The 27,361-nt window shown below is 40.6% G+C and overlaps 1 protein-coding gene across 2 annotated transcripts; it reads left to right on the forward strand.

The window, feature by feature from the left end:
• The first annotated feature begins 2,157 nt into the window (after positions 1–2,157).
• Positions 2,158–27,196, forward strand: LOC311241688 (phosducin-like protein 3). 2 transcript variants are annotated; one of them, XM_084330567.1, is made up of 7 exons: positions 2,158–2,494; positions 18,711–18,779; positions 19,334–19,451; positions 20,249–20,339; positions 22,412–22,555; positions 24,850–25,058; positions 26,529–27,196. In XM_084330567.1, exons 2-7 carry the CDS (start codon positions 18,774–18,776, stop codon positions 26,672–26,674), a joined length of 714 nt encoding a protein of 237 aa, XP_084186693.1. In that variant the 5' UTR covers positions 2,158–2,494; positions 18,711–18,773; the 3' UTR covers positions 26,675–27,196. The 2 variants fall into 2 exon arrangements, with proteins under 2 accessions (XP_084186693.1, XP_084186694.1); XM_084330568.1 differs by lacking the exon at positions 18,711–18,779 and having other exon boundaries at positions 2,159–2,494.
• The last annotated feature ends 165 nt before the right edge of the window (positions 27,197–27,361 follow it).

Below are 27,361 nucleotides of genomic sequence, written 5' to 3' on the forward strand. Positions count from 1 at the left end.
TATGAGCCAATTTAGTACATGATCGGAAAAGCCAACCAGTCTTTCAAGACGACTGATCAAGATATTATGGTCAATCGTATCGAACGCTGCACTAAGGTCCAATAGGACAAGAATTGAGACTTTGCCAGCATCGGAGTTTAGCCTGAGGTCGCTAACTATTTTGGTAAGGGCAGTTTCAGTGCTGTGATTTGTTCTGAAGCCTGATTGTAGTTCCTCCATGATGTTATTATCTTTGAGAAAGGAGTTTATTTGTACTGAGACTATCTTTTCTAATATCTTGCTGATAAATGGAAGGTTCGATATTGGCCTATAGCTTTTTAGTTCGTTTACATCTAAGTTTGTTTTCTTTAGTAGTGGTTTTACTACAGCCGTTTTAAATGCATCTGGAAAAGTGCCTGTTTGAAGAGACATATTTATGATTTCAAGGACATGATTTGAGACACTATCAAACACCCGCTTGAGAAATGCTGTTGGTATAGGATCGAGGCAGGAGGTGGCAGAATTACACTCAGAGACAATCTTACAGAGGTCAGGTAATGTAATACATGTGAATTCCCCCATTGTTATCTCAGGTGGGTTTTCACTCACAGCCAGATCTATATCAGCGGTAATGCTTGCTCTAATCAATGATATTTTTTCATTAAAGAAAACTGCGAACTCTTCACATTTTGTGGCTGATTGCTGCGGTATATGGGGGGGTGGTATGTTAATCAGCCGGTCAATGGTGGAAAAAAGTACCCTGGAGTTACCCATATTTTCTGAGATCATTTTGGAAAAATATTCCTTTCTCGCAAGTTGTATTGCTTTATTGTATGCGCCCATGGCGCCTTTGTATAAATTAAAGTGAGCTGTGAGTTTGAATTTCCTCCATTTTCGCTCGGCTATCCTACATTTTCTCTTGTTATCTTTAACATTGGTTTTATTTAGCCATGGAGAGATTCTATCAGTTTTTACCTTTTTAACCTTTAGAGGGGCAACAGTATCTAACACTGTTGACAAGGTGCTGTGGAAGTTTTGCACTTTCTGATTTAAGGAGGATTCACTGCATTGGTCATATGATTTCATCATACTAGAGAATTTTGCTTCAGCTCTAGCGTCCAGAAGCCTTCTGTGAACTAGGAATTCGCTTCTGGTCTTATGTAATATTAGGCTTGTACCATAGAACACACAATAATGGTCAGAAATTGGAATTTGTTTTACTGATACATTCTCAATGTTTAGCCCTGTTGTTATTAGTAGGTCCAGAGTGCTGCCATGTTGGTGGGTGGCCTCGTGAACATGTTGCATCAGTCCAAAACTGTCCAGTAGGTTCAGAAACTCACAACCCCTGGGGTCATCCTTTTTGTTGATATGAATGTTTAGATCTCCATTAAGAATGATTCTATCATACCTGGTAATGCAGATCGATATGAGTTCTGAAAATTCCTGTATGAAGAGTGGCGAGTACCTTGGTGGTCGATACAATGTCACACATATTACTGGCATTTCTGTTTTCAATACAATAGCAAGGTATTCAAATGATAAAAATGTTCCCAGGTCAATATCATTGCACACAAATTGAGTGGAGATGATTGCTGCTATTCCGCCTCCCCTCCCACTCTGTCTGTTTGATTGATAGAATTTAAAATTGGAAGGGCAGGTCTCAATCAGTGTTGCTACACCAGTGATATTGTCTAACCATGTCTCTACTAAAAACATACAATGTACACCATGTTTTACTATGAGTTCGTTTATCAGAAATGATTTTTGTTTCAGCGCTCTAACGTTGAACAGTGCTAGTTTTAGCTGTACGGGTTCTGTAGTGGGGTGTGAGATAGTCTGTGGTTGAACACTGATATTGATAAGGTTAGATTTACATATGGGACGTGATAATGAGTAATTGATTAGTCTTTTGGTGATCAGAATCGGGATGACACTCAATGTGTTTTTTTTTAGCTTAGGCTGCAGTGGCCAATCAGATCGCAGAACGCGAACCCGGAACTGGAAATCCGTTGGTAAAAGAATAGACGCCCACCGGAGCGAGGTACCTGGGGCATGACGTCATCTAAGATGGCTGAGGGGAGGGGTCTACGGGGTCACCAGAGCGAGTTCTCAGGGGCGTGACGTCATCTAAGATGGCTGTGCGTCGCTGTTAAAATTAGCAGCTAACGTTTCTACAGCCAGACTGTTTACATTGAGGAGCTTTTAACTCGCTTCTCTGCTACAAAACCCTTATCAAAGGACAAGTTAAAAACAACACATCTGTGATCGCTCACCGTCAACTCCTCCGTGCGAACATGACTGCCTTTTAACCCGATTGGGAAGCAGATCAAGTGTGTTGTTGTCTTTGTTGTGAGTCGGAGCAGAGACATCATCCATGTTGGAGACAATGAAACGAGTCTCTTGCTAACGTCTCTGTGGAGAACAGAACTGTACTGGAGCAAGACTTCACATCTGATCCAAACCTTCTTCTTGTGGAAACAGATCACACTGTGGACAGGACACCACAACATCTGTAAGTACATTATGTTCACATTGTTTTCCTCTTCTTGCTGCTTCCTGAACGGAACTGTTGCGGCGACATGGAGGCTGTCAATAAAAAGATGAGGAGTAAACACTGACGCACATCTTATCATAATTCAGTTCCACGTCCTGAATATGATGCTTTTAAACCATTTATTCTTTCACTTAATGAAACACACGTACATACATAAACTAATACCACCTCCTAATGTGTTCCCTCCCCCTCGTATGTATATATAAATGTACTGTTCGGATATGTTAACAGTACTGTATATTATCTTGTATCTCACAAATGTAACGGTACTGTATATCTCATAAATGTCATGATTAGATTATTATATCTGTATATCTGTATGTTGTGTATGTCATAAATGTCATTATGAATTGAAAATGGGGGACCCTGATGTAAACAAGATGAAAGTCTTTCTCTGGTCTGCATCCCCTTAACAATTGTGTGTATTGAGCCGTACTGTATTGTACCCATTCTGCAATCTGTTAATTAATGTAATCAATCGCGATCTTGCGTTACTTGCGCTCTTGCAATACTTGCTGTCAATAGAAAATAATACGCTCCCTGAGCTCACCCCCTCTCTCCTCAACTCGCCCCTCTCTCCTGAACTCACCCCCTCTCTCCTGAACTCACCCCTCTCTCCTGAACTCACCCCCTCTCTCTAGCCCCTTTCGTGACTTTCGGTTTCCAAGCCTGGGGCTTTTGTGACCGCAGTCACTTATATTTACGGCGCGATTACCCAGTAAAGAAACAACCAAGCGTGATCGCGGGGCTCGCAGTGGGTCAAAAATACATCAGATCTGAATTTCAAAGATACCCAGCGTACAATATGGGTCTAACACAGCTTCACGATGGGGTCTGGAAGCTCGGAGTTGCTGATAAACATTTTAAATCATTTTCATAAAACAAGTGTACTCACAGAGCGAACCTTGGCAAAATGGCTGGTGCGTCCAGCGATCACTGCGCTCCCTATCGGTCCCTGTTGGTCATTACAACAATACACAGGAGACGCGCTCAGCAGATTCTACCCTGTAATGGCCTATAGGTAATGACCAACAGGGACCGATAGGGAGCGCAGTGATTGCTAAATGCACCAGGAATGCGACAAGGAAAGTTGCAGAAGGAGAAGACGCCATCTTGCTGCCAGAGTTCGCTGTGAGTACCACTTGTGTTTCCCAACAATGTTTTAAACTGTTTATTAGCAACTCCGAGCTTCCAGACCCCAATCGTGAAGCTGTGTTAGACCCATATTGTACGCTGGGTATCTTTGAAATTCAGATCTGATGTATTTTTGACCCACCGCGAGCCCCGCGATCACGCTTGGTTGTTTCTTTACTGGGTAATCGCGCCGTAAATATAAGTGACTGCGGTCACAAAAGCCCCAGGCTTGCAAACCGAAAGTCACGAAAGGGGCTACCCCTCTCTCCTGAACTCACCCCTCTCTCCTGAACTCACCCCAAGAAAGAGTGGTACTGTCAGTTAAGTAAACATAGTGGGTGATTGATATGTGTGATTGTGTGATTGTTGAACTTAGATTTTTAATATATTTGTATATTGTATTGAGATGTATTGTTGAGCTTTAAGTGAAAATATATGCCTTGAAACATGATCGAGTAGATGGGTATGTGTGATTGGTGAACTTAGATATTTTATTATATAATATTTTTAGGTGTTATTGAGGTGTATTGTATTGTTTTATTGTATTGTATTAATTGTATTGTATTGATTTTATTGTATTGTATTGATTTGTGTGGACCCCAGTAATAGTAGCCTATGCCTGTGGCAATGGCTAATGGGGATCCGAATAAACTAAACTAAACTAAACCCCCTCTCTCCTGAACTCACCCCTCTCTCCTGAACTCACCCCCTCTCTCCTGAACTCACCCCTTCTCTCCTGAACTCAACCCCTCTCTCCTGAACTCACCCCTTCTCTCCTGAACTCAACCCCTCTCTCCTGAACTCACCCCCTCTCTCCTGAGCTCACCCCCCTCTCCTGAGCTCACCCCCTCTCTCCTGAACTCACCCCCTCTCTCCTGAGCTCACCCCCCTCTCTCCTGAACAGTAGATTGATTGATTGAATGAAAGTTTTATTAACAGATTGCAGAATGGGTACAATACAGTACGGCTCAATACACACAATTGTTAAGGGGATGCAGACCAGAGAAAGACTTTCGTCTTGTTTACATCAGGGTCCCCCATTTTCAATTCATAATTTCATAATGAATTGTAAGGGTGCAACTTGCTCCGTCCAATCCATTCTTTGAGGATCTAGCCCTGAGTCTGCACTTGTCTGGTGAACCCATACAACAGGTTGATACGGTTAAATTACTGGGAGTCATAATGGGTGGGTGGGAGAAAATATATACATACGGTGGGGAGGAGACTGTCTATTAGGGGGGGGGGGGGCGTTTGGACGTTTACGTGGCCAGTTTCGAATTGCAGCCCCCCGTAGGTGCTCTTTAACCCTTTCACCGCCGCACTACCAAATGGTTAACCCTTTCACTGCGGCAATACACAGAAGGTTAACCCTTTCACTGCCATACGCCAGCCGTCGGTAGTGTGATAGTAAAGGGGTAACCTTCTGTCGCGTGGCAGTGAAAGGGCTAAGAGCGGTTTTGAATGTGGGTAGGGATTCACATTTGTTTACGGCTGTAGGGCGTTCCACATTGTTGTGGCATAATTGCGAAACGTGTTTAGTCCCTGCAGAGACAGCGTTTTTTTGGCTGACTAGAGGAAACTAGTGACAGTATTTAAAAAAAATAAATTACATTAGAATCTAACATCCCAACAGGCCACATTGTTTATGGTTTGATTCAGTTTTAAATAGACAATAATAAAAAGAGTAAGATAAAATAGACGAGTAAAATAGTGCAATAGTGCAGTGCAATCAAATTGTAGAATAGAATAGATTAAAAATATATATATATTTTACAGTGCAATAAAATAGTTCTGGATTACTGTTCAACAGTTCAAAGTCGTCTTTACCTTCTCTGTTTGGTATCCACAGTTTAAGACTTGACAGTCTTCCCTCCTGTTTGATACCCACTTTGACCCGCCTTTGAACCTCCCTCCCAGGGCACAGTTCCCTCTCTCAGGGTGCAGTTCTAGGCCTGGATCCTACAGTTTTAAAGCCTGACAGTCTCTTGTTTGATACCCACACACAGGGAGCGAAATTAACTTTTTGACTCACCGGCCAGTGGCGGGTAGATGGGAAGAGTCTACCCGCCAAGCATATTTCTTACCTGCCAATATATATTTTATATAGGGATGCACCGATATGAAAATTGGCCGCCGATACCGATACCGATTGTTCAACTAACACTATCGGCCGATACCGATACCGATACCGATATTTGTATATTTGTATATAAGTATTTGTAAAATTTTTTTTTTTTTTTTTTTTTTTTTTTTTTTTTTTTTTTAATGAAACTACTGTATATTTGTATGTGTATGTTTGTATTTGTAGGCCTCTTTACTTACTTAAAAAAAGGAAACATCAAGAAATATGTTTATGGTATCACTATCTCTCTCCCAGTATCGTCTTGCGGCCTGCAGAGGGATACTATTTTCTCAACCAGAGCTTTCAACCAATGCAATGGAACCATTCTTGCGGCCTGCAGCAGGATACTATTCTCTCAACCAGCGCTTTCAACCAATGCAATGGAACCATTTTGATTGACAGTCGATTCGGCCAATTACGCCACACCGGTGACCGCTAGCACCCACCTCCTGCTGTCCTTACCACCAATCGGCAAGCGTTTATAAATTTTTCTACTTCCGGGCATTCTGTTTGCGAGAGCAGAACACACTTAGCTACGTTAGCTGCCCGGCCCGCCGACCGGCGCTCCACGCATGACCAAATGAGACATAATGATTTTACTGCAACAAATGTTATAATAAAACAAAGCCTTTCTATACATTTGTCTGGTTGAAAACTTTATTAACAGATTGCAGAATGTGTAGTTGGGTACGGAATGAGCAACGGAATGGAACCGAGCTATGAACGTACTAACGGAGTAATGCCTTGTTTACTGCTATCTTCGGGTAAATAATATGCTTGTTATTGAACGTGTAACACTTCATTTTAACAGCAGATACTTTCTTAAATGCCATCTTCCCGAGAGAGGGTGTTGACGGGGAGTTGTGTTATTAATAGCATTGAACAGCTAACCGAAAGCTAGCGTTAACTATTGTTAAAGGTTTAGCCATAACGTTACCTTGGCTAAAGTTGCGGCTATTCATAATGCAGCAATAATGACTGCAGACCTGCAAGTAAAGTACAGCAAGTTGACAAAGGAGTATTCCAACGCAAATCACATTTTCACCAGTAACGTTAGTCTTGCATCTAATAGCTAATAACGTAGCTACGTTAGCTGCCCGGCCCGCCGACCGGCGCTCCACGCATGACCAAATGAGACATAATGATTTTACTGCAACAAATGTTATAATAAAACAAAGCCTTTCTATACATTTGTCTGGTTGAAAACTTTATTAACAGATTGCAGAATGTGTAGTTGGGTACGGAATGAGCAACGGAATGGAACCGAGCTAATGAACGGACTCGGAGTAATGCCTTGCTGCTATGGGTAATAATAATATGCTGATGTTATTGTCCGTGTAACACTAACTATATAACGCTAATGCCACAAAACGAATGCCTTGTTAATAATCATAAGTAGTTACTTTGATGCAGTAGATTGTGTGTGTGTGTGTGGGGGACGGCGGGCGTTGTGCAGGTAGATCGCCCGAGTGAACTTTTTTTTTTTGCCTTTTGACGCTACACAAATTGATGGGTATTTATCGGCGACTGCTATCGGCACATTTGAGCTTATCGGCCGATAGGCCGATAGCAGTCAACAAGGCACTTATCGGCCGATACCGATACCCGACCGATATATCGGTGCACCCCTAATTTTATATATACAATTTTTTTTTAAATAAAATATATATTATATAATCATACTTGTAGTTGTATTATCTGCGAGACATCGCCACCACGCAATAAGTCAAAATGCTTGCTATCTGCAAACAGCTCCACTGTCTGTTTTGGCTGTGTTGCTCTTTTAGAAAAATAATCCTTTCAGGGTTGCCTATTGAAATACTGTACACTTTCCTACTGTACACTTTCCTGATTAATTGAAATGGGGGACCCTGATGTAAACAAGACGAAAGTCTTTCTCTGGTCTGCATCCCCTTAACAATTGTGTGTATTGAGCTGTACTGTATTGTACCCATTCTGCAATCTGTTAATAAAGTTTTCAATCAATCAATCAATCACACCTCCAGTACAGAAACATTGTTTGAGTTTGCGTGTCAGGTAGACCATTGATTGACAGTCGAGTCTGCCAATTACATCACATCGCTTGCACTCCGGTGCTGCAGCTGGACCCATTGCCCACCTCTGCTGTTGATAACGCTAGCCAAGTTATTATACACACAGATACACAGTGGGCCAGTGACTTTGGTGTAGGGGTGTAACAATGCATCGATCCTAAGGGGGAAATTCAACTGCATCGATTTGAAAATGTTAGAATAGATTATCGCAATTTTAATGTGTACACGTTATGTTATTGTCATGTCCGTTACAGCCAACACACCGACATACGCTACTGCATCAACGTTATGATTAGAGCCATATGAAATCCGTTTTATTATTTTCCAAATTCCATTTTATTTTTTCCCAAATTCAGTTTTTTCCGTTTTAATATTTCAGAATTCTGTATTTTGCTTTTTATGCTCATTTTACCATCAGAAATAGTGTCTAATAAGTGGGAATGAATAAATGTCCACAATTGAATAAGATATAACAGTCCATTTAATGTTTTTAAGTGCTGCAACTCAGAAATACAGTTCAATTTTACACAATATTTTTCAATTAATATTGTGACAAAATAAAAATACACATTTCAAGTGTAAACAATAGATACAGCTAGCTACTACTGACATTATCACAATGACAATGTTAGCCTATCTATTATATTGTGATGAAATATAGTAATGCATCATTTAGGCACCTTTAGTTTAGTTTATTTCGTTTATAAAGGACAGTGTATAATGACAATCGTTTGCATTAAACAAATGAATGGGTGCACTAGAATTAGCAATAAGCTATAATTTCCATCTATAGTCCTATGTACTGTAACGTTTCATAGCTATTTAAGTTTATTTAGATTATAAAGGGCAGTGTATAATGACAATCGTTTGCATTAAACAAATGGATGAGTGCACCAGATTTAGCAAGAAGCTATCATTTCCATCTATAGTCCTATGTACTGTAACGTTTCATAGCTATTTAAGTTTATTTAGATTATAAAGGCAGTGTATAATGACAATCGTCTGCATTAAACAAATGGATGGGTGCACCAGATTTAGCAAGAAGCTATCATGTCCTAACGTTATAGCTATTTAATCACAATAGTGTCGCAAGTGTTTTTGTGGGTCCAGTCCAGGGAACGTTGACAGAATTAGCAAAACACCTTATCACCGGAGGCATAAAAGTCATTAGGATACTGCTCTGCTCTGAATTGAGAGCTTATTGCAGAATTTCTTAGCTTCTTGACGATGTTAACACTGAAGCAGCCAGACGCTTGGAGACTGCCGTGTTGTGTGTAACGCGCTATAGCGTCCCCGCCTCCCCGGTCGCGTGTGCACCACAACGTTCCACCCAAAAACGGAATTTCAGTCCAGATTAGGCCAAATTCTGCAATATTCCACATTTTGCAGTTGATTCCATTTTTATTGCTTAATTCCGCGATTCCGTCCGCGATTCCGTGAACGCGGATTTCATATGGCTCTACTTTCAACGTAACTATTATAAATCCGAGAAAACTCATGAGTGGCAATCAAAGTGTTAATTACCTGAAATTATTCCATTTTTTGGGGGGGGAAACCCTGCATATATCGGTATCGGTTGATATCGGTATCGGAAATTAAGAGTTGGACAATATCGGTATATCGGTATCGGTAAAAAAGCCAATATCGAGCATCCCTAGTCTAAACACTCCGGCAAGACAAGCGCTTATAGGGATGGCATCGACGAGGGTCCCCGCCCCCCCGTTCATGTGCAATGCTGGATAACGTTGGACACACGATCGCGATCAGTATTTGGAATGGCGATCAGATAATTGGATTATTCTTTTTGCAGTACATCATAGACAAGGGAAGGACTATATGTTATCAATCTTGCGTTGATCCGATAATTTCTTCCCCGCGATTGCAGCGTGTGTCTGTAATGTACTGTGTAATGTATGCCGTTGGTGGCGATCGAAGCATAGAAAAACGACCCCCCCCCCCCCCCCCCATCCTTTTATGCATGCATGATGAAACATAATACCGATAATCTAGCATTGATTTCAGATTGATTATTGATTCAGGCGAGAAATGGCATGATTTATAATGAAATGCAGTAAAACGCTGTTTTGCGTAGTTTCCCGGGATTACACAGAATAACTCTAAAACTATACTCATATATTCACCACGTTATAAAACGGAAATGTATGGATGAAAAAATTATCTGTTTTTTGCATGTTGACCGGAAGAAACTCACTGACAATCTACTACGTTATTAGATCCATAGCTATAATATTTAATATAGTTTTAGCACTGCAAACACCGGAATGTATCCCCATTGAACAGAGCGCTGGCACACACCGGCCATACGCCCATAGCGACCCCTGGCGCTGAAAGTGTTAAGGGAGCATCAGGATATTTAGTGTGCGTGTGAGTGTGTGTGTGTGTGTTTGGTATATTACCACTTGATTGGAATGTGTGTGAGGCTATTACAAAATTGCTTTCCAGGGTCAGATTTGCCCTTTTTTGATCATCTGTGTGAGTTTGAAGTTTGGAGTGCGAGTGACGTGAGGTAACTTGACCCATGGGTCGACTCCTGTTCTGGGGTTTGATTGATTGATTGATTTGAAAACTTTATTAACAGATTGCAGAATGGGTACAATACAGTACGGCTCAATACACACAATTGTTAAAGGGGTGCAGACCAGAGAAAGACTTTTGTCTTCTTTACATCGGGGTCCCCCATTTTCAATTCATAATGACATTTATGACATACACAACATATATACAGTACTGTTACATTTGTTACATACAAGATATAATAATAATAATAATGGATTGGATTTATATAGCGCTCTTCTCTGACTCAGAGCGCTTCACAGAGTCCATTATTCGTTCATACACAGTCATACCGGTGGTGGTAAGCTACAATTGCAGCCAGAGCTGCCCTGAGGCAGACTCACGGAAGCGTGGCGAATAATCATCGCCTACGGCCCCTCCGACCACCACCAACATTCATTCACATGCATACACATTCATACGAGGCAAGTAGGTTAAGTGTCTTGCCCAAGGACACAACGGCAATGGGATGGACATGGGCTTGAGCGGGATTCGAACCACCAACCCTTTGATCATTGGACGCTCCGCTCTACCCCTGAGCCACGCCGCCCCATACAAGATATGCAAATATACAGTACTGTTCTTAATAGTCCAATACAGATACAATATACACTTAAGCCCCGCCCACCCTGTAGGCCATGTAGGCCACCAGAAAATAAATGTGTGGCTGCTACCTGGTGGACATTTGTGTTCTACTGAGTGCTCCTTTCTAGTTTCAGTGTGTGTGTGTGTGTGTGTACACACTGTATACCTTGGAGTAAAATGTGGCATTGTCATCTGCGTTCCATTCTGAAGGCCTTGACTCATTGTACGACTTGTGGGCAGATGGGTAGTTCAGTCTACCATCTATGCTTCCATTCCCAGCTGAAAGCAACATTACCTTAAAATGTCAACTGAATGTATAATAATAATAATAATAATAATAATAATAATAATAATAATAATAATAATAATAATAATATATAATAATAATAATAATAATAATAATAATAATAATAATAATAATAATAATAATAATAATAATAATAATAATAATCTAGAAACTGGTTTAATTATTAGGACTGTCCCAGTCAACAAACGGTTATAGGACTCTGTCGACTGATCAATTCGTTTATTTAGTCAACAAGTGTGTAAACCTGTGCTTCTTACATGCCGTCATGCAGAGGGACTTCTTTAAGTCCATTTCTTACCACATATTTTCTTGTGAATCTTCCGGAAATAACTAGAAAAAAGTGTTAAAAAGGTGAACTAAGACCAAGTTGGCTTTCGAGGGGCCTGGCCTATTGAGGAAGTAGCAAAGCTGCCGGAACTCTATCACTCTGTTGCTGGGACCACTCATGTCTGCCATAATTCATTTGATGCAAAACAGTTTTCCCCCCCCCCCAAGGCTTTTTCAATTGTCCTGTCAACACCAAAGTTGTCAAGACAGCCTAAGGAGCTTGAGATACACAAACGGTTTTCAAACTGGCCAGTCGGTTAAACGGCATGGCTGCTGTCAACCAACGAACATCCCCCTGGGTTCTCAGTGTCATCCATCTTTCTCAGTGTCGTCTCTACCATCTTTCTCTCAGTGTCATCTTTACCATCTTTCTCTCAGTGTCATCTTTACCATCTTTCTTTCAGTGTCATCTATACCATCTGTAACTGAGGGGTACAATTCCCTGACTGTATTAATAAGTATGGTATCATTAAACCACTACCGTCTTATGTACATTACTACTGGCCATACAGTACACAGGTATCTTATGATGAACACTTCCCACAATGACTCGGTTCCACACAAAACTGGATTTAAGTATTTATTAGCAGCAATGATAGTACATAATATACTTTACTTTGGATGCGCTTATAAGGCAAAGGAATGTGCGTAGGCAAATCAATTCCTAAGATTCAGGTTGTATTATTATCTCCTGCGTAATATGAGAATGGACATACGTTATTGACAATAACGTATGTCCATTCTCATATTACGCAGGAGATAATAATACAACCTGAATCTTAGGAATTATATCTATGGTACTCTGGTAAGATAGCGGGAGATACTGGTAGGGTCACAATGAGATTTCACCACAGCGACACTCAAAGTGAAGGCCATTCCACTATATAGGCCCTGGGCTGGAGTTAAAGTCAAACTACTAGTAAAAGTTGACCTTCCACCCCTACTGTGGGAAACCATGGTGACAAACACAGACACAATGCAACTCTGCGGGCAGGAAGTTCCCTCTATTCTGTTTTATGAGAGACTGTGGACAAGACGTGTGGGGAAGTTCCAAATGAAGACGAGAGCAAAAACAGGACCAGAGGGATGGTCTATATATGTCCAGACAATAGACAATGAACTATATAACAGTCCAGTCATGTCCAATATACTGATATACTAACATTACAGATGGAACGAAGTCCATATAAACAGATGTTGATCATTGTGTGTGTGTGTGTGTGTGTGTGTGTGTGTGTGTGTGTGTGTGTCTGTGTGTGTGTGTGCGTGTGTGCATGTGTGTGTGTGTGTGTTTCAAGATTCAAGAGTGTATTATTTATCACATACATACCAGGGCATACAGTGAAGTGAGTGAGTGAGTGAGTGAGTGAGTGAGTGAGTGTGTATACAGTAGGTACAACTTGTTCCAACTCGTAGTACATTATGTCTGACAAGCAACAAGTCAATATTTGTACAACTTTAAATTGTGTGTACATGTTTTGTTATCCATGCAGACTGTGATTGTAATGTAGTTACTAGGACAGAAGTGAGTCCTGACTCAGTGATGTCCTGAGAGAAGTGAGTGAGTTACATTACATTGATATGGGTTATTATTATTATTATAAGAGCCATATGGCCAGGCAGGGTGGGTGGGTGCCCTGCCCTGACGATGGAACTGGTTCGGAACGGGTGGGGGGGGCGTTATATGATATTATTACCTGAGATCTTCCCGGCGGACTCTCCATGTCCCCTCCTCCGCTGCAGCAGAAAGAAATCGTTGGACTTCTCAGTCATCCACAGCTTCAGTGCGTTTTTGAGCAAAACCTCCTCCGGATTCAGCCACATACTTCCAAACCGAGAGAGATCCACAGGGATTGTGAGAGGAGGAGGAGGAGGAGGAGGAGGAGAAAGTACAACAAGCCGCCACTCTGTTCCGTTGTTGTTGTCACTCTTGTGAAGTGTCGGGACTGATCTTGTCAGCTCTAAAAACAAACACAATGCATGGAATTCATGATACGAGATTCCGAACCATCCATGACAGCAGGCGCTCCGCGCGACATCAGCCCTTTCTCTGCGTGTTTTCTCTGTTTCTTTCACTCTCTCTCGTCCCGATTGCAAATGTGAGCTACAGTCCAACAACCAGCAACCAGCCCGCAGCGCAGCACTCGCTTCCGCATTTCACCCTCCAGCCTTCTCTCCTTCCCTTAGTTCTTCCAGCCTTCTCTCCTTCCCTTAGTTCCAGCCTTGATTCGTTCCCTTAGTTCTTCCAGCCTTCTCTCCTTCCCTTAGTTCCAGCCTTGATTCCTTCCCTTAGTTCTTCCAGCCTTCTCTCCTTCCCTTAGTTCCAGCCTTCTCTCCTTCCCTTAGTTCTTCCAGCCTTCTCTCCTTCCCTTAGTTCCAGCCTTCTCTCCTTCCCTTAGTTCTTCCAGCCTTCTCTCCTTCCCTTAGTTCCAGCCTTAATTCCTTCCCTTAGTTCCAGCCTTCTCTCCTTCCCTTAGTTCTTCCAGCCTTCTCTCCTTCCCTTAGTTCCAGCCTTAATTCCTTCCCTTAGTTCCAGCCTTCTCTCCTCCCCTTAGTTCCAGCCTTAATTCCTTCCATTAGTTCCGGTCTCCATTCCTTCCCTTAGTTCCAGCCTTAATTCCTTCCCTTAGTTCCAGCCTTCATTTCTTCCCTTAGTTCCAGCCTTAATTCCTTCCCTTAGTTCCAGTCTTAATTCCTTCCCTTAGTTCCAGCCTTAATTCCTTCCCTTAGTTCCAGCCATAACCCCTTCCCTTAGTTCCAGTCTTAACCCTGTTTCCCTGCCACACTACAGAAGGTTTGATTGATTGATTGATTGATTGAAAATTGTATTAACAAATTGCAGAATGGGTACAATACAGTACGGCTCAATACACACAATTGTTAAGGGGATGCAGACCAGAGAAAGACTTTCGTCTTGTTTACATCAGGGTCCCCCATTTTCAATTCATCATAACTGTCGGTAGTGTGATAGTAAAGGGTTAACCTTCTGTAGTGTGGCAGTGAAAGGGTTAACCTGCTGTCGTGTGGCAGTGAAAGGGTTAACATTCTGTGTATTGTCGCAGAGAAAGGGTTAACCTTCTGTAGTGTGGCAGTGAAAGGGTTAACAACCTTCTGTAGTGTGGCAGTGAAAGGGTTAACCTTCTGTAGTGTGGTAGTGAAAGGGTTAATTCCTTCCCTTTGTTCCGGTGTCCATGCGAGAGGGCCCATTGTGATTGGTCATTCTCATGCTACTGTAATCACAGGATAGCAATCATACAAATGATTGCTTAGTTGTGTTTGTTTGTTAGTTTGATGACTTGACTTTGACTTCAATTTATAGACTTGATTTCATCAGAGCCACGTGACGTAGTAAAAGTATAACAGCAGGTCGCTGCTGATGATCAATCAACCTATGAAATATCATTATTTTTGATAATGATATAGTATAGTATATTATCATATACTGTATGATGGTGTTGATGTTGATCATCATCCAGGCAGAGTTCTATATAAAAAAACGGTGCGTTGGGTTATCACCTCAGTTTGCCTGAGCAATAAACAAGTTTATTTAGGATCATTAACATAATGTGATGTTCTCCCACCCAACCCCCTCCAATGTATATACTCTCTTTTAGAAACTCTGTCTCTGTATATTTGTATACCTTGTATGTCATAAATGTATAGATGTAGCAGTACTGTATATCTGTATGTCATGTATGTCATAATGTTATGATGAATTGAAAATGGGGGACCCTGATGTAAACAAGACGAAAGTCTTTCTCTGGTCTGCATCCCCTTTACAATTGTGTGTATTGAGCTGTACTGTATTGTACCCATTGTGCAATCTGTTAATAAAGTTTTCAATCAATCAATCTCTAATATTGTATAATCTATTATTCACCTATTATTATTATTATTTTATTATTATTATTATTATTTATTATTATTATTATTATTATTATTATTATTATTATTATTATTATGGTCTTGGTTTTCTTTTCATAATCCATCATGTTTGTTCGTGTTTGTAATATATTGCATGTTGTGCCTTATTGTTTTTAAATGTCCTCACAGTTCAACCAAGATAATCATTTTCAGCAGAAATGAGGAATTCTCCAATAAATAAATAAAAACGTGAATGTGTCCTAAAGTAAACAGGTTTGGAGGGACGTGTGTGTGTGTGTGTGCGCGTGTGTGTGCGTGTGTAGGTGTGTGTGAGTGTGTGGGTGCGTGTGTGTTCTTACACAGAGTGACAGCACAGCATGTAGATGGGAGGCCGAAGGTATGAATGAATGAATGAATGAATGAATGAATGAATGAAAACTTTATTTAACAGATTGCAGAATGGGTACAATACAGTACGGCTCAATACATACAATTGTTAAGGGGATGCAGACCTGAGAAAGACGTTTGTCTTGTTTCCATCAGGGTCCCCCATTTTCAATTCATATAGACATATATGACATACATGACTGATTGATTGATTGAAAACTTTATTAACAGATTGCAGAATGGGTACAATACAGTACAGCTCAATACACACAATTGTTAAGGGGATGCAGACCAGAGAAAGACTTTCGTCTTGTTTCCACCAGGGTCCCCCATTTTCAATTCATCAGGACATATATGACATACATGACATACAGATAGTCAGTACTGCTACATCTATACATTTATGACTCTAGAGGCTTCCGTTAATGAAATGATTGATCTGGTTAAACAGACTATATGTTATTGTAATATGAACTACATAATATACTATAATAACACATTTCCGTTTGTTGGCAACGGTTGTTGGGTCATATCTTTATGAAATTAATGTGTTGATAAGATAAAAACTACCTACGTTTGTGAAAAGGGGCGTTGCTGCGGAACCAATCAAAACGCGTTACAACGTCAGGTGACTTGATTTCTCCCAATGACATTCTTCAAGCCCTGGAACCAGGAAGTAAATATTGCTACTCGTCTCCGTTCACAATACTGGATAGCTCTGCATTCGGTAAGCTCTCAATTCATTACTATTACTATTGAAATGCATTTGACTTAACTTTACAGCATTATTCAAACGTGATAGGAAGTTGCATATAAATTGCATAAATTGCATATAGCATTCTCTTTGGTAGCATTCATTCTGTGTTTATTGTGTCATACTGGGGAATAATATTAATATTATTATGTCCTATTGGGGACATCATTTTAAATTCTGAGCAATTCAATCGTTTTTTTTATAGACGTCTGACATTGATTGAAAACGGTTAACAGATTGCAGAATGGGTACAATACAGTACAGCTCAATACACACAATTGTTAAGGGGATGCAGACCAGAGAGAGACCAACAAAGTGAGGTATGTAATACATTTGAATCAAATTGTGGTTTTGATTGATTGATTGATTGAAAACTTTAACAGATTGTAGAATGGGTACAATACAGTACAGCTCAATACACACAATTGTTAAGGGGATGCAGACCAGAGAAAGACTTTCGTCTTGTTTACATCAGGGTCCCCCATTTTCAATTCATCAGGACATATATGACATACAGATAGTCAGTACTGCTACATCTATACATTTATGACATACCAGATTTGCAAATACAGTACTGTTTGTGATACAGAAGGAGTCAAGAAAAGGGAGTATATACATTTGACGTAGAAACTGTACATTGGAGGAGGTTGTGTGGGGGGGGTTGGGTACATTGGGATATTGACAACCATACTGGGTAATTTACATTGGAGGTGGTTGGGGGGGGGGGGCCGGGGGGCACACTGTATAAACAAGTAATACTGTACATTGAGGGGGGGGGGGGGGGGAGACACTGTACAAACAAACAAAATTGTACATTGAACTATTGACAAAACCATACTAGGTAAATGACTGTACATTGGAGGGGGTTGGGTTAGGATATTTACAGGGGCCAGTGTTGAATTGCAGTCTCCCGTAGGTGTCCCTTGAGAGAGGTTTTGAAAGTGGGTAGTGATCCACATTCCTTTACAGCTTTAGGTAGGGCATTCCACATTGATGTGGCATAATTGCGAAACGTGTTTAGTCCCTTATTTGAGCCGAATCTGGGTTTAACATGATTTGTGGAGCTCCCTCTGGTGTTGTGATCGTGGTATTCACTGACCTTTGGGAAGTATTTTGACATGTACATGGGTACCAATGGTCGGTTAGATCTAACGTTAATATCACGTTATCCATCTAATGGATAGCAAGCTCACCTGACGTCGGTATGGCTTGCGAAATACAATCTTATAGTAAGAAACAAAACACAAGTTGAACATAGTTTTGAACGTTTTATTACAATAGTATTTAGGTCGGACCGTCGGATAGATAGCGTTAATATCACGTTAATCATCTAAAGCTCATCTGTGACGTCGTTATGGTTAATACAGTGCGAAATACAATCTTATATAGTAACAAACAAATTGAACATAGTTTTGAACGTTTTATTACAATAGTATTTACTGTCTTATGTTGTGTGTAATCAGCTAGCGTTCCAGTCAGATGCATTCTCCGTTGTTCATGTTGACAATTTTGGGGTCCCGAAATCCCGTTTCTGTATCCTGATTGGTTTATCAGCTAGAGGTGTCCAAAGATATGCATGAGAAAACATTTAATTTAAATGTAAGATTACGAACACCGATGACCAACAGACGGCTGGCCAACAAACGTATTTTGACTCAACATAATAATTAGATATTACACACAAAGAATTGTGTAGTCTGCCAACATGGATCAATCAAGTCCACTTTAGACTGACTCGGCCTCCCATCTAATGGTCACACTGTATCTACAGCTGTTGCTCCACAAATGGAATGCTGCGCTCCCACTCCTTATATGGACATGTGGAGACTCCAAGCGGATGTCGACGCTACCTTTATTATTGTCCCCTCGACATTGTGTTCCCTGCTTCTTTTTTTTATTAACATTACCGAAGTTAAACGCGTAACATTAATATAGACCCTTATTATACAAATCATTATTTTCATTTAGACGCCGAAAGTACTTTTACTTGAGCGTTAGGAGAACTACGTGTTGTTTTCTGAGATATTATTTAACGTTGTTGTTTTCCATCGGAACCCCTACGGGAGCGCTCCTTCTGTTTCCGTGTCTGCAGTGTGCTGCTTCAGATCTTCTCTCTCTCCACCGACAACATGCAGGTTTGTTATCTCTATAAACTAACTATTTAAGCGCAGTCATGAGTCATCTATTAACGACGGAGATTTGAAACAATAATAATCGACGTGAACTGTGTTTAGTTTAGAGCTGCCCCTTTCTTTCGCCTTACTTCCGTGCTGCGAGTCTTTTGAGCTGCTAGGCTGACACAGTCGGATCACAGTGTAGTTTGCTCTGCCATCAAATAGGCATTTTGGTTTTCATTTGTTTGTTGAACCCTTGATGTAAATGGTGTTTATTTACGAATGTCGTCTTTGTGTTGAAGCAAACTCTAAGACTAAAGTCTTTCTCTGGTTTGCATCCCCTTAACAATTGTGTGTATTGAGCTGTACTGTACTGTGTGAAATGAATGAAAACTTTATTTAACAGATTGCAGAATGGGTACAATACAGTACGGCTCAATACACACAATTGTTAATGGGACTGTACTGTACTGTACTGTACCCATTCTGCAATCTGTTAATAAACATTTTCAATCAATCAATCAAACTCAAGATGGAATAGATCTTCAAAAATGTATTTTATTTGTACCGTCTAGGACCCCAATGAAGACACAGAGTGGAATGACATTCTCAGAAAGAAGGGGGTCCTTCCTCCCAAAGAGACACCCAAAGATGACGAAGAGGAGGAGCTGGCCCTCCAACAACAATCTGTTGGTAAGAGAAGAGCGCTAGGCCTGTCGTGATTTTTGTTGGACCTGGGTGTGGCACATTATTAGGTGCACCATTATGGGCCAGGTCCATACATATTTGGACTATACTATTTACTATTTAGGTCTGTACACCACCACAATGGTCTTAAAATGAAGATTTAAAATGACTTTCAGCTTTAATTTTCATGGTATTTGCATCCAATATCAGGTGAACATTTAGAATGTTTCTTTTCATGTCCATTGTGGTGGTGTACAAAGACACAATGTTGTCAATGTCCAAAACATTTATGGACCTGACTGCATATAACGATTTTTATCCAAAGCGCTTTACAACTTATGCCTGACATTCACCCATTCTTTCACACATTCTCACACCGATGGCGGTGGCAACCATGGAAGGTGCCAACCTGCTCGCTGGGAGCATTTAGGGGTTAAGTGTCTTGCTCAAGGACACTTCAACACGCTGCCGGGGGGAGTTGTAATTGAACCTGGAACCTTCTGATTACCAGATCAGAAGGTTCTGAACCTTCTGATTCTTCCTACTCCTTTTCGAACATGTACATTGAGTTATGTTTTGCTTGTGTTTAGTTATTTATTTTGTTTGAGTTATGTTTTGATTTTGTTTAGTTATTTATTTTGTTTGTATTCATTTACATGTTCGAAATAAAGATTTAAAAAAAATAAAAAAATAAAAAAAAATCAAACCAGATGACCGCTCCACATCCTGAGCCACTGTCGTCCCATAGTACTGATACTGATATCAACAGTATATATGTACCTTTTGTGCTTTTGTCTCTTCAGTGAAAACCTATGAGAGCATGACGCTGGACGAGCTGGACGATAACGAGGATGAGTTCGGTGAAGAAGACGAGGCTGCCATCGAGATGTATAGGTAAATCTTTTTATGGTTATTTTTCTTCTTTCTATTTTTTTACTGCACCGTACAAACGCATACAAATCAGTAATAACTGAACAGCCAACACAACGTAACACGGAACATAACGTAGTTGATCAATAACAAACACAACAGCAGTCTTTTTATGAAGCTAACTTACGAGTGTTATTATGAAGCTAACTTATGAGTGTTTTATGAAGCTAACTTATGAGTGTTTTATGAAGCTAACTTATGAATGTTTTTATGAAGCTAACTTATAAATGTTTTATGAAGCTAACTTATGAGTGTTTTATAAATCTAACTTATGAATGTTTTTATTAAGTTAACTTATGAGTCTTTATGAAGCTAACTTATGAGTCTTTATGAAGCTAACTTATGAATGTTTTATGAAGCTAACTTTTGAATGTTTTTATGAAGCTAACATGAATGTTTTATGAAGCTAACTTACGAGTGTCTTTATGAAGCTAACTTATGAGTCTTTATGAAGCTAACTTATAAGTCTTTATGAAGCTAACTTACCGGTATAAGTCTTTATGAAGCTAACTTATGAGCCTTTTTATGAAGTTAACTTATTAGTGTTTTTATGAAGATAACTTGACCAACAGTTGACTGATGCAACTCATGTTAGTGGGGACCGTTGTTAATTTGATATTACTGTTAGTGTAAAACTTAATTTAAAATCTCTCTTTTACTGGCTGGGTCTGGCACAATGTTGTGACAAATAAAGGGCCGTCTCTCTATTAGAAGCTGGGTCTAAATTAACTGTGTGCGTCGTTACCACAGTACACTTCTCTTTTATCTTTTAATCAGCATTTGCATCATGAGATCATTAAAATGTCCACGAGGCCCCACTTGTGTTGGGAATCGTGCAAATAAAAGCAATGCATAAAATGCAGACATGTGGTCAGGTTTACTATACTAAGCATAAAACTAACTATACAACTAAAATACAACTCTAATCTATAAATATTCTATTATGGAATAATGAATGGGGAGTCGACTGCATCTAAGAATCTGTCATACATGTCATTGCTTTTCTTTCACATTTGAAATCACTAGTAAATGACTGAAAACAGAATTATTCATTTGGTCGAAAAGAACAATTTTGTGATGGAAATAGTTGTATCCCCTTAAATCCGCCCCTCTACGTGTGCACCACCTGCCACAGAGTCCTTATAGACCATGACAACTCTCTTTACAATTCCCAGCCTTTTGGCAGAGATTGTGATTCATTTCAAACATCTTTTAAAAGTCACATTTCACCTCAAGATGCAGAGAATTTGACTCGACACAAAATGATGTGACATGTAATTATTTCCTCTGAATATGTTAGTTTTGTAGCAAGTAGTTTAATTGTTGCCGCCATCTTTAGTGTTACAGATTTCTCCAAACTACCACAGTGCTCCATCTCCTCATTACATGGACTCGATGTCCCGATAGAGATACCAGGATTGCTATCGGGTCTGATACTGTGCTCATGTACTACCTGTACTCGTGAAACTACTCCGATACTACTACTCGGTACCATGTTTGTTCAGGAAAACATAGCATTTTATGTTTAAAATATAATTATATTTACATTATTTTATATTTTAAGTTTGAATATCAGCAACGGAGTCACGTTGTATATTTCATTTGTTACAGTCAGAAAATTAGGAACATCTCATGAAACCAAAACATGTTAAGAACTGTAATGGTATCAGTACTCTGTATCAACAAGTACCCACATGTAAATACTTGTACTTGGTCTGAGAGAAAGTGGTATCGGGACATCCCTAACATAAGACCGTCTGAGAGAAAGTGGTATCGGGACATCCCTAACATAAGACCGTCTGAGAGAAAGTGGTATCGGGACATCCCTAACATAAGACCGTCTGAGAGAAAGTGGTATCGGGACATCCCTAACATAAGACCGTCTGAGAGAAAGTGGTATCGGGACATCCCTAACATAAGACCGTCTGAGAGAAAGTGGTATCGGGACATCCCTAACATAAGACCGTCTGAGAGAAAGTGGTATCGGGACATCCCTAACATAAGACCGTCTCTGCCTGCATCTCTTTCCCGATCAGACAGAAGAGGCTGTCGGAGTGGAAGGCGACTCAGATGAAGAACGTGTTCGGGGAGCTCGACGAGATCTCTGGCCAGGACTACATCAAGCAGGTCAACAACGCAGGAGAGGGCATCTGGGTGGTGCTCCATCTGTACAAACAAGGGTGAGTCCCGCCCTCAATACGGCTCTTTAAGAGGAGGGAGTGCCGTTCTATGGAACCATGTACACGTCGCCAGTGGTGTAAAAAGTACCCAGAAATTATACTTAAGTGAAAGTATGGGTACCGTCTCAAGATCTTACTCAAGTAAAAGTCAGAGTTAATCTGGCTAAAAACACACTTGAGTAAAAGTAAAAAACTTTTCAACTTTTTTTTATTCCGGGGCAATGAAATGTTACGTTTCGTCCTCTTCATCACTCGTACTATCGTTTGGGGCCATCTTCTGTAGCTTGTCACTCTGACTGTCTATTCTTCTGATAGCAGGTGTTTAATCAAAGATCCCCGCTTTCTAGTCTTGCACAAGGACCAATCAGCATGGGTATGGGTGGGTTCATTTTCCATTGATGGGGATTTGATTGGCTGCTTTTAAATAAAGTGTGGCCGCAGGATTTATAACATTAACGTTAGTTCGGCCAGAGAAACAAATACACTAATTAAAATAGTTGGACCTGTGAGATTTGTACTTTGTAGGTCTGCATTTTAACACTTTGGTTGCCTTGGGTTAAATTCATGATATACCATAGGTTGCCGGCTCTATTTGTCTATGGAGAAGTACCCCTTCTTTGCATGGCTATAACTTTTTAAATTCTATTGCTACATTGCCATTATTAGGGCCCATTCAAAGTCCTATATGTATTGTTCATTGTGTAGCAACGTTAAACTTTTTCATTCACATATTCATAGTAAAGTATGGTCTAATGTATAAGTATGTTTTCATCTCTTTCTGCAGCTTTCTCCAGAACGTGATCTATAGCCCCAAATGCATTATATTGATGATGCAATACAGTTGGCAATCAGCGCGATATAAAAAATTCCAACTAGACGTACTTCTAGAAGTTACTACACGTCATCTGATGTTGACCGGATGGGCTAGGGGGCGTTTATAATTCCGTGGGCAGCGTTATACCAATCATCTAATGTGGGTCAAATGTTGATAATAGCAGTTAGTATCGAAGACGGTAACGTTACACGCTGAAACTCACCCCAGTCTCCGCGCGCCGTTGGACGATCATCGTAGAGTAGAAGTCTTATCATTATGGGATGTAAATTTACCCGGTCCATCTCCAGCTTGTATAATGGTATATACGTCCAAATCATGTTGTTTATCGAGTTATTGGCAATCGATCACTGTGTAGCGTGACGAGCCAGAGTCCCGGGACCTATAGCGAGTGCCCGGAAGTACTACGGACGTCTAGCACAACCTCTATGGCACATCCTGTTAAGCGATTGCGCCGATCGGCCACCAGATGGCGCTCCTGAACCGCCAGAGAGCTCAGTGGGTCCTGCTGGTGGATCTCAGGCCAGCGGAGGGGACATATGAATCCGATCGCAGATTTTTGAAATATTGATATAAGGACGCTGTACAGCGTCCTCCGGCAACTTGAGCATGGCCAGCAATGACGTCTAAACACGTTTCATGGCAGTCAAAGTGTTAAATGTAAGGAGTAAAAAGTATGGTTTTTTCTTCTGTGAAATGTAATTGAGTAAAAGTACAAGTATACAAACCTAATAATACTAGAGTAAAGTACAAATCCCCCAAAACAGTACTTAAGTATTGTAACAAAGTACAAATACTCAAGTACTTTACACCCCTGCACGTCGCTATAGACTTTTAGGAACCAATCTGGTCTTGGATCAGCACTCTTACTTACTTTCAGAGGCTTGATAGATTCAGGTCCTAGGCTTGGAGCGTACATGGTCGTTTTTAGTTCTGCATCTTGATATGCATGCTGGGGTACATAAAACACTACATCTTGATACACATGCTGGGGTACAACCAGTCATGTGCTAGACCCTTCCGTCGTCCTTCCCTCTCCCCCAAGGGCAGTCGTGAGCAGACATGGGCGTCCGGGGACCAATCCAAGTGCTCCTGTCCGTCTTCATCAGGGACGCGACAGCGTTAGCGATCTGTTCTGCATCTTTTTCCATCCTTTTTTTTCTGGAGGGGAAACCCTTGCAAGCATGGGGAGAACATGTAAACTCTACACAAAAAGGCATGCGAATTACCCCACCTGGGTACCTGGCAACTGGGCAAACTGGTCCCCAATCGGGCATCGAACCCAGGACCTTCTTGCTGTGAGGCGACAGTGTTAACCACTGCACCACCGTGCCGCCCCACGAGAACTGATTTTCAAAATTGATGTTGGATTATTATTTCCGTAAGCTATTTCTTATGCCGATGAATGTTGATTTTGGCATAGATTAACCAAGTGATCTGTGTCTCTCCTCCCCTGCTGCAGCCTTCCTCTGTGTACTCTGATCAACCAGCACCTGAGTGTGTTGGCCAGCAAGTTCCCTCAGACCAAGTTCCTCAGATCCATCTCCACCACCTGCATCCCCAACTACCCCGACCGAAACCTGCCCACCATCTTCGTCTACTTCCAGGGGGACATGAAGGCCCAGTTCATCGGCCCTCTGGTCTTTGGTGGCATGAACCTCAAGCTCGACGGTATGGATGCGTCTGTGGTCCCCTCCACCCAGAACCCCATGCTTTTAATACAATGGTGGCCTTTTAATGCCATGGTGTTTTAATACTAGTATCCTAGTATAATCCCAGTACAATGCTATTATAATTAGGGATGGGAATCGAGAACCGGTTCACGTTGTCCTAATTGTCCAATTCCTGGAATCGCATGCCTCTGTGACTATCGATTCCTCTTATCGATGCCATGTTTTTCCGACAGTTGCGCATTTAAAAACAATAACGTTAGCGCCACGCATGCAGCCATAGTAGACCATTTGATTCCTTCCCTTGACTAGGAAAACCTAAATGAAAATGAATGCTTTCACTGTATACATATTCTCCCATTTCATCCATTTTAGATGCTCACAATAGACTCGGGCTGCAGCTAGTGGTTCTCGCGCACCTCAGGAAAATCCTTTCGCGCTAGCACAGCGGGGTAAACTGACGCAGGAAAAGGTGAACGAGTGTCACCGAGCAGTCACTAAATGTTTTAAGGGCTCGAAATTGCGACCATTTTGGTGGGGGCTCAACAATAAATGACAATCGGAAATGTCAAGTTGCATGTTGTCATTCTAACCAGCTTAGTTCTGTTGCATTTCCAATGTATTTATGTAAATTATAAATGTATCAAGAATCGATAAGGGAATCGCCAAAGAATCGGATCGATAAGCAGAATCGATAATGGAATCGTATCGATAGTACAATCCCAGTACAATACTAGTACAGTGCCAGTACAATGCTAGTATAAGCCTAGTATAATCCTAGAATAATGCTAGTATAATCCTAGAATAATGCTAGTATAAGCCTAGTATAATCCTAGAATAATGCTAGTATAATCCTAGAATAATGCTAGTATAAACCTAGTATAATCCTAGAATAATGCTAGTATAAACCTAGTATAATGCTAGTATAATGCTAGTATAATCCTAGAATAATGCTAGTATAAGCCTATTATAATGCTAGTATAATCCTAGAATAATGCTAGTATAAGCCTAGTATAATGCTAGTATAATCCTAGAATAATGCTAGTATAAGCCTAGTATAATGCTAGTATAAGCCTAGTATAATGCTAGTATAATCCTAGAATAATGCTAGTATAATCCTAGAATAATGCTAGTATAATCCTAGAATAATGCTAGTATAAGCCTAGAATAATGCTAGTATAAGCCTAGTACAAACCTATGAGTAGATGGTAAAAGATAAGGGCTGCTAGCTAAGAAGCAAATTGCAGTATTTATTTGGGTGGATAAGCAGGTAAGAATGAGCCTAGACACATTTGTATTCGATTTGAATGAAGTTAGTGTCTGTGTTGACATACATTTTACCAGGCTGCACGCCGGCTAAGAAGAACCCATTACATTTTTCGTACTACCGGTAATCTTGTTATCGACACTATTCTGTAAATCCTCTGGTCTCACCCGTCTCCTCCTGTATCCGTCTTCCCCCGTCGTCCAGAGCTGGAGTGGAGGTTATCAGAGTCCGGCGCGGTGAAGACGGACCTGGAGGAGAACCCCAAGAAGCAGATCGAAGACAAGCTGCTGTCCTCCATCAGATGCTCGCTCCCCACGCGGAACGACAGCGACTCAGACGAGGACTATTAAATTTTTTTATATAATAATAATAATCAAACCCTGTAGCTCCAAACGTGATGAATATAATGAGGCTCTGGTGCCACCATGTGGAGCATGCTGGGATGACATGGAGAGAGGAATGACGCAACACGCCACACCACTGTTCAAAAAGTAGAATATCTCATCGCTGTTCTTCTGTGGCACACAACACACCTTTTCCAGTATCCATCTGTGTCAATCACACAAGCTCCAGGGTGGGGGTGTGTGTGTGTGTATGTCTTTACCTTCTGGTGAACCAGTTGTGAATTAATCCATTAATAACTGCCATTTCAACACATTTGTCAAAGAGACAATTCTGGGTCATTTTTTTTTTAATTTTTTTTGATATAATAATGTATTTGACAAAACTGCTTGTGTACATTTCTAAAAGTCCCCCTCAAGTAGAGTTCACTTCCATGCCAAAAATCATCACCAATGTCTCCCTTCTGATTTATCTGTGTCGTTAATTGATTGCATAAAGGATTATTCTATAAAAAAAAGGGAGAAGACAGACCTGAGGTATTTGTGACTTTTTTGTTTTGTATTCTAAGATGCATTGTGTATTTTCTGTCGCCTGTTTAATAGTACAAAGATGTCAATAATACTTTGTATCTGCAAGTATAAACAGTATGTTTTTTTTATAATTCAGTCTGCTACATTAAAGAGCAGGAAGACACA

The sequence above is a fragment of the Notolepis coatsorum genome (genome assembly GCF_963971535.1).
Source record: "Notolepis coatsorum genome assembly, chromosome: 15".
Classification (NCBI taxonomy): domain Eukaryota; kingdom Metazoa; phylum Chordata; class Actinopteri; order Aulopiformes; family Paralepididae; genus Notolepis; species Notolepis coatsorum.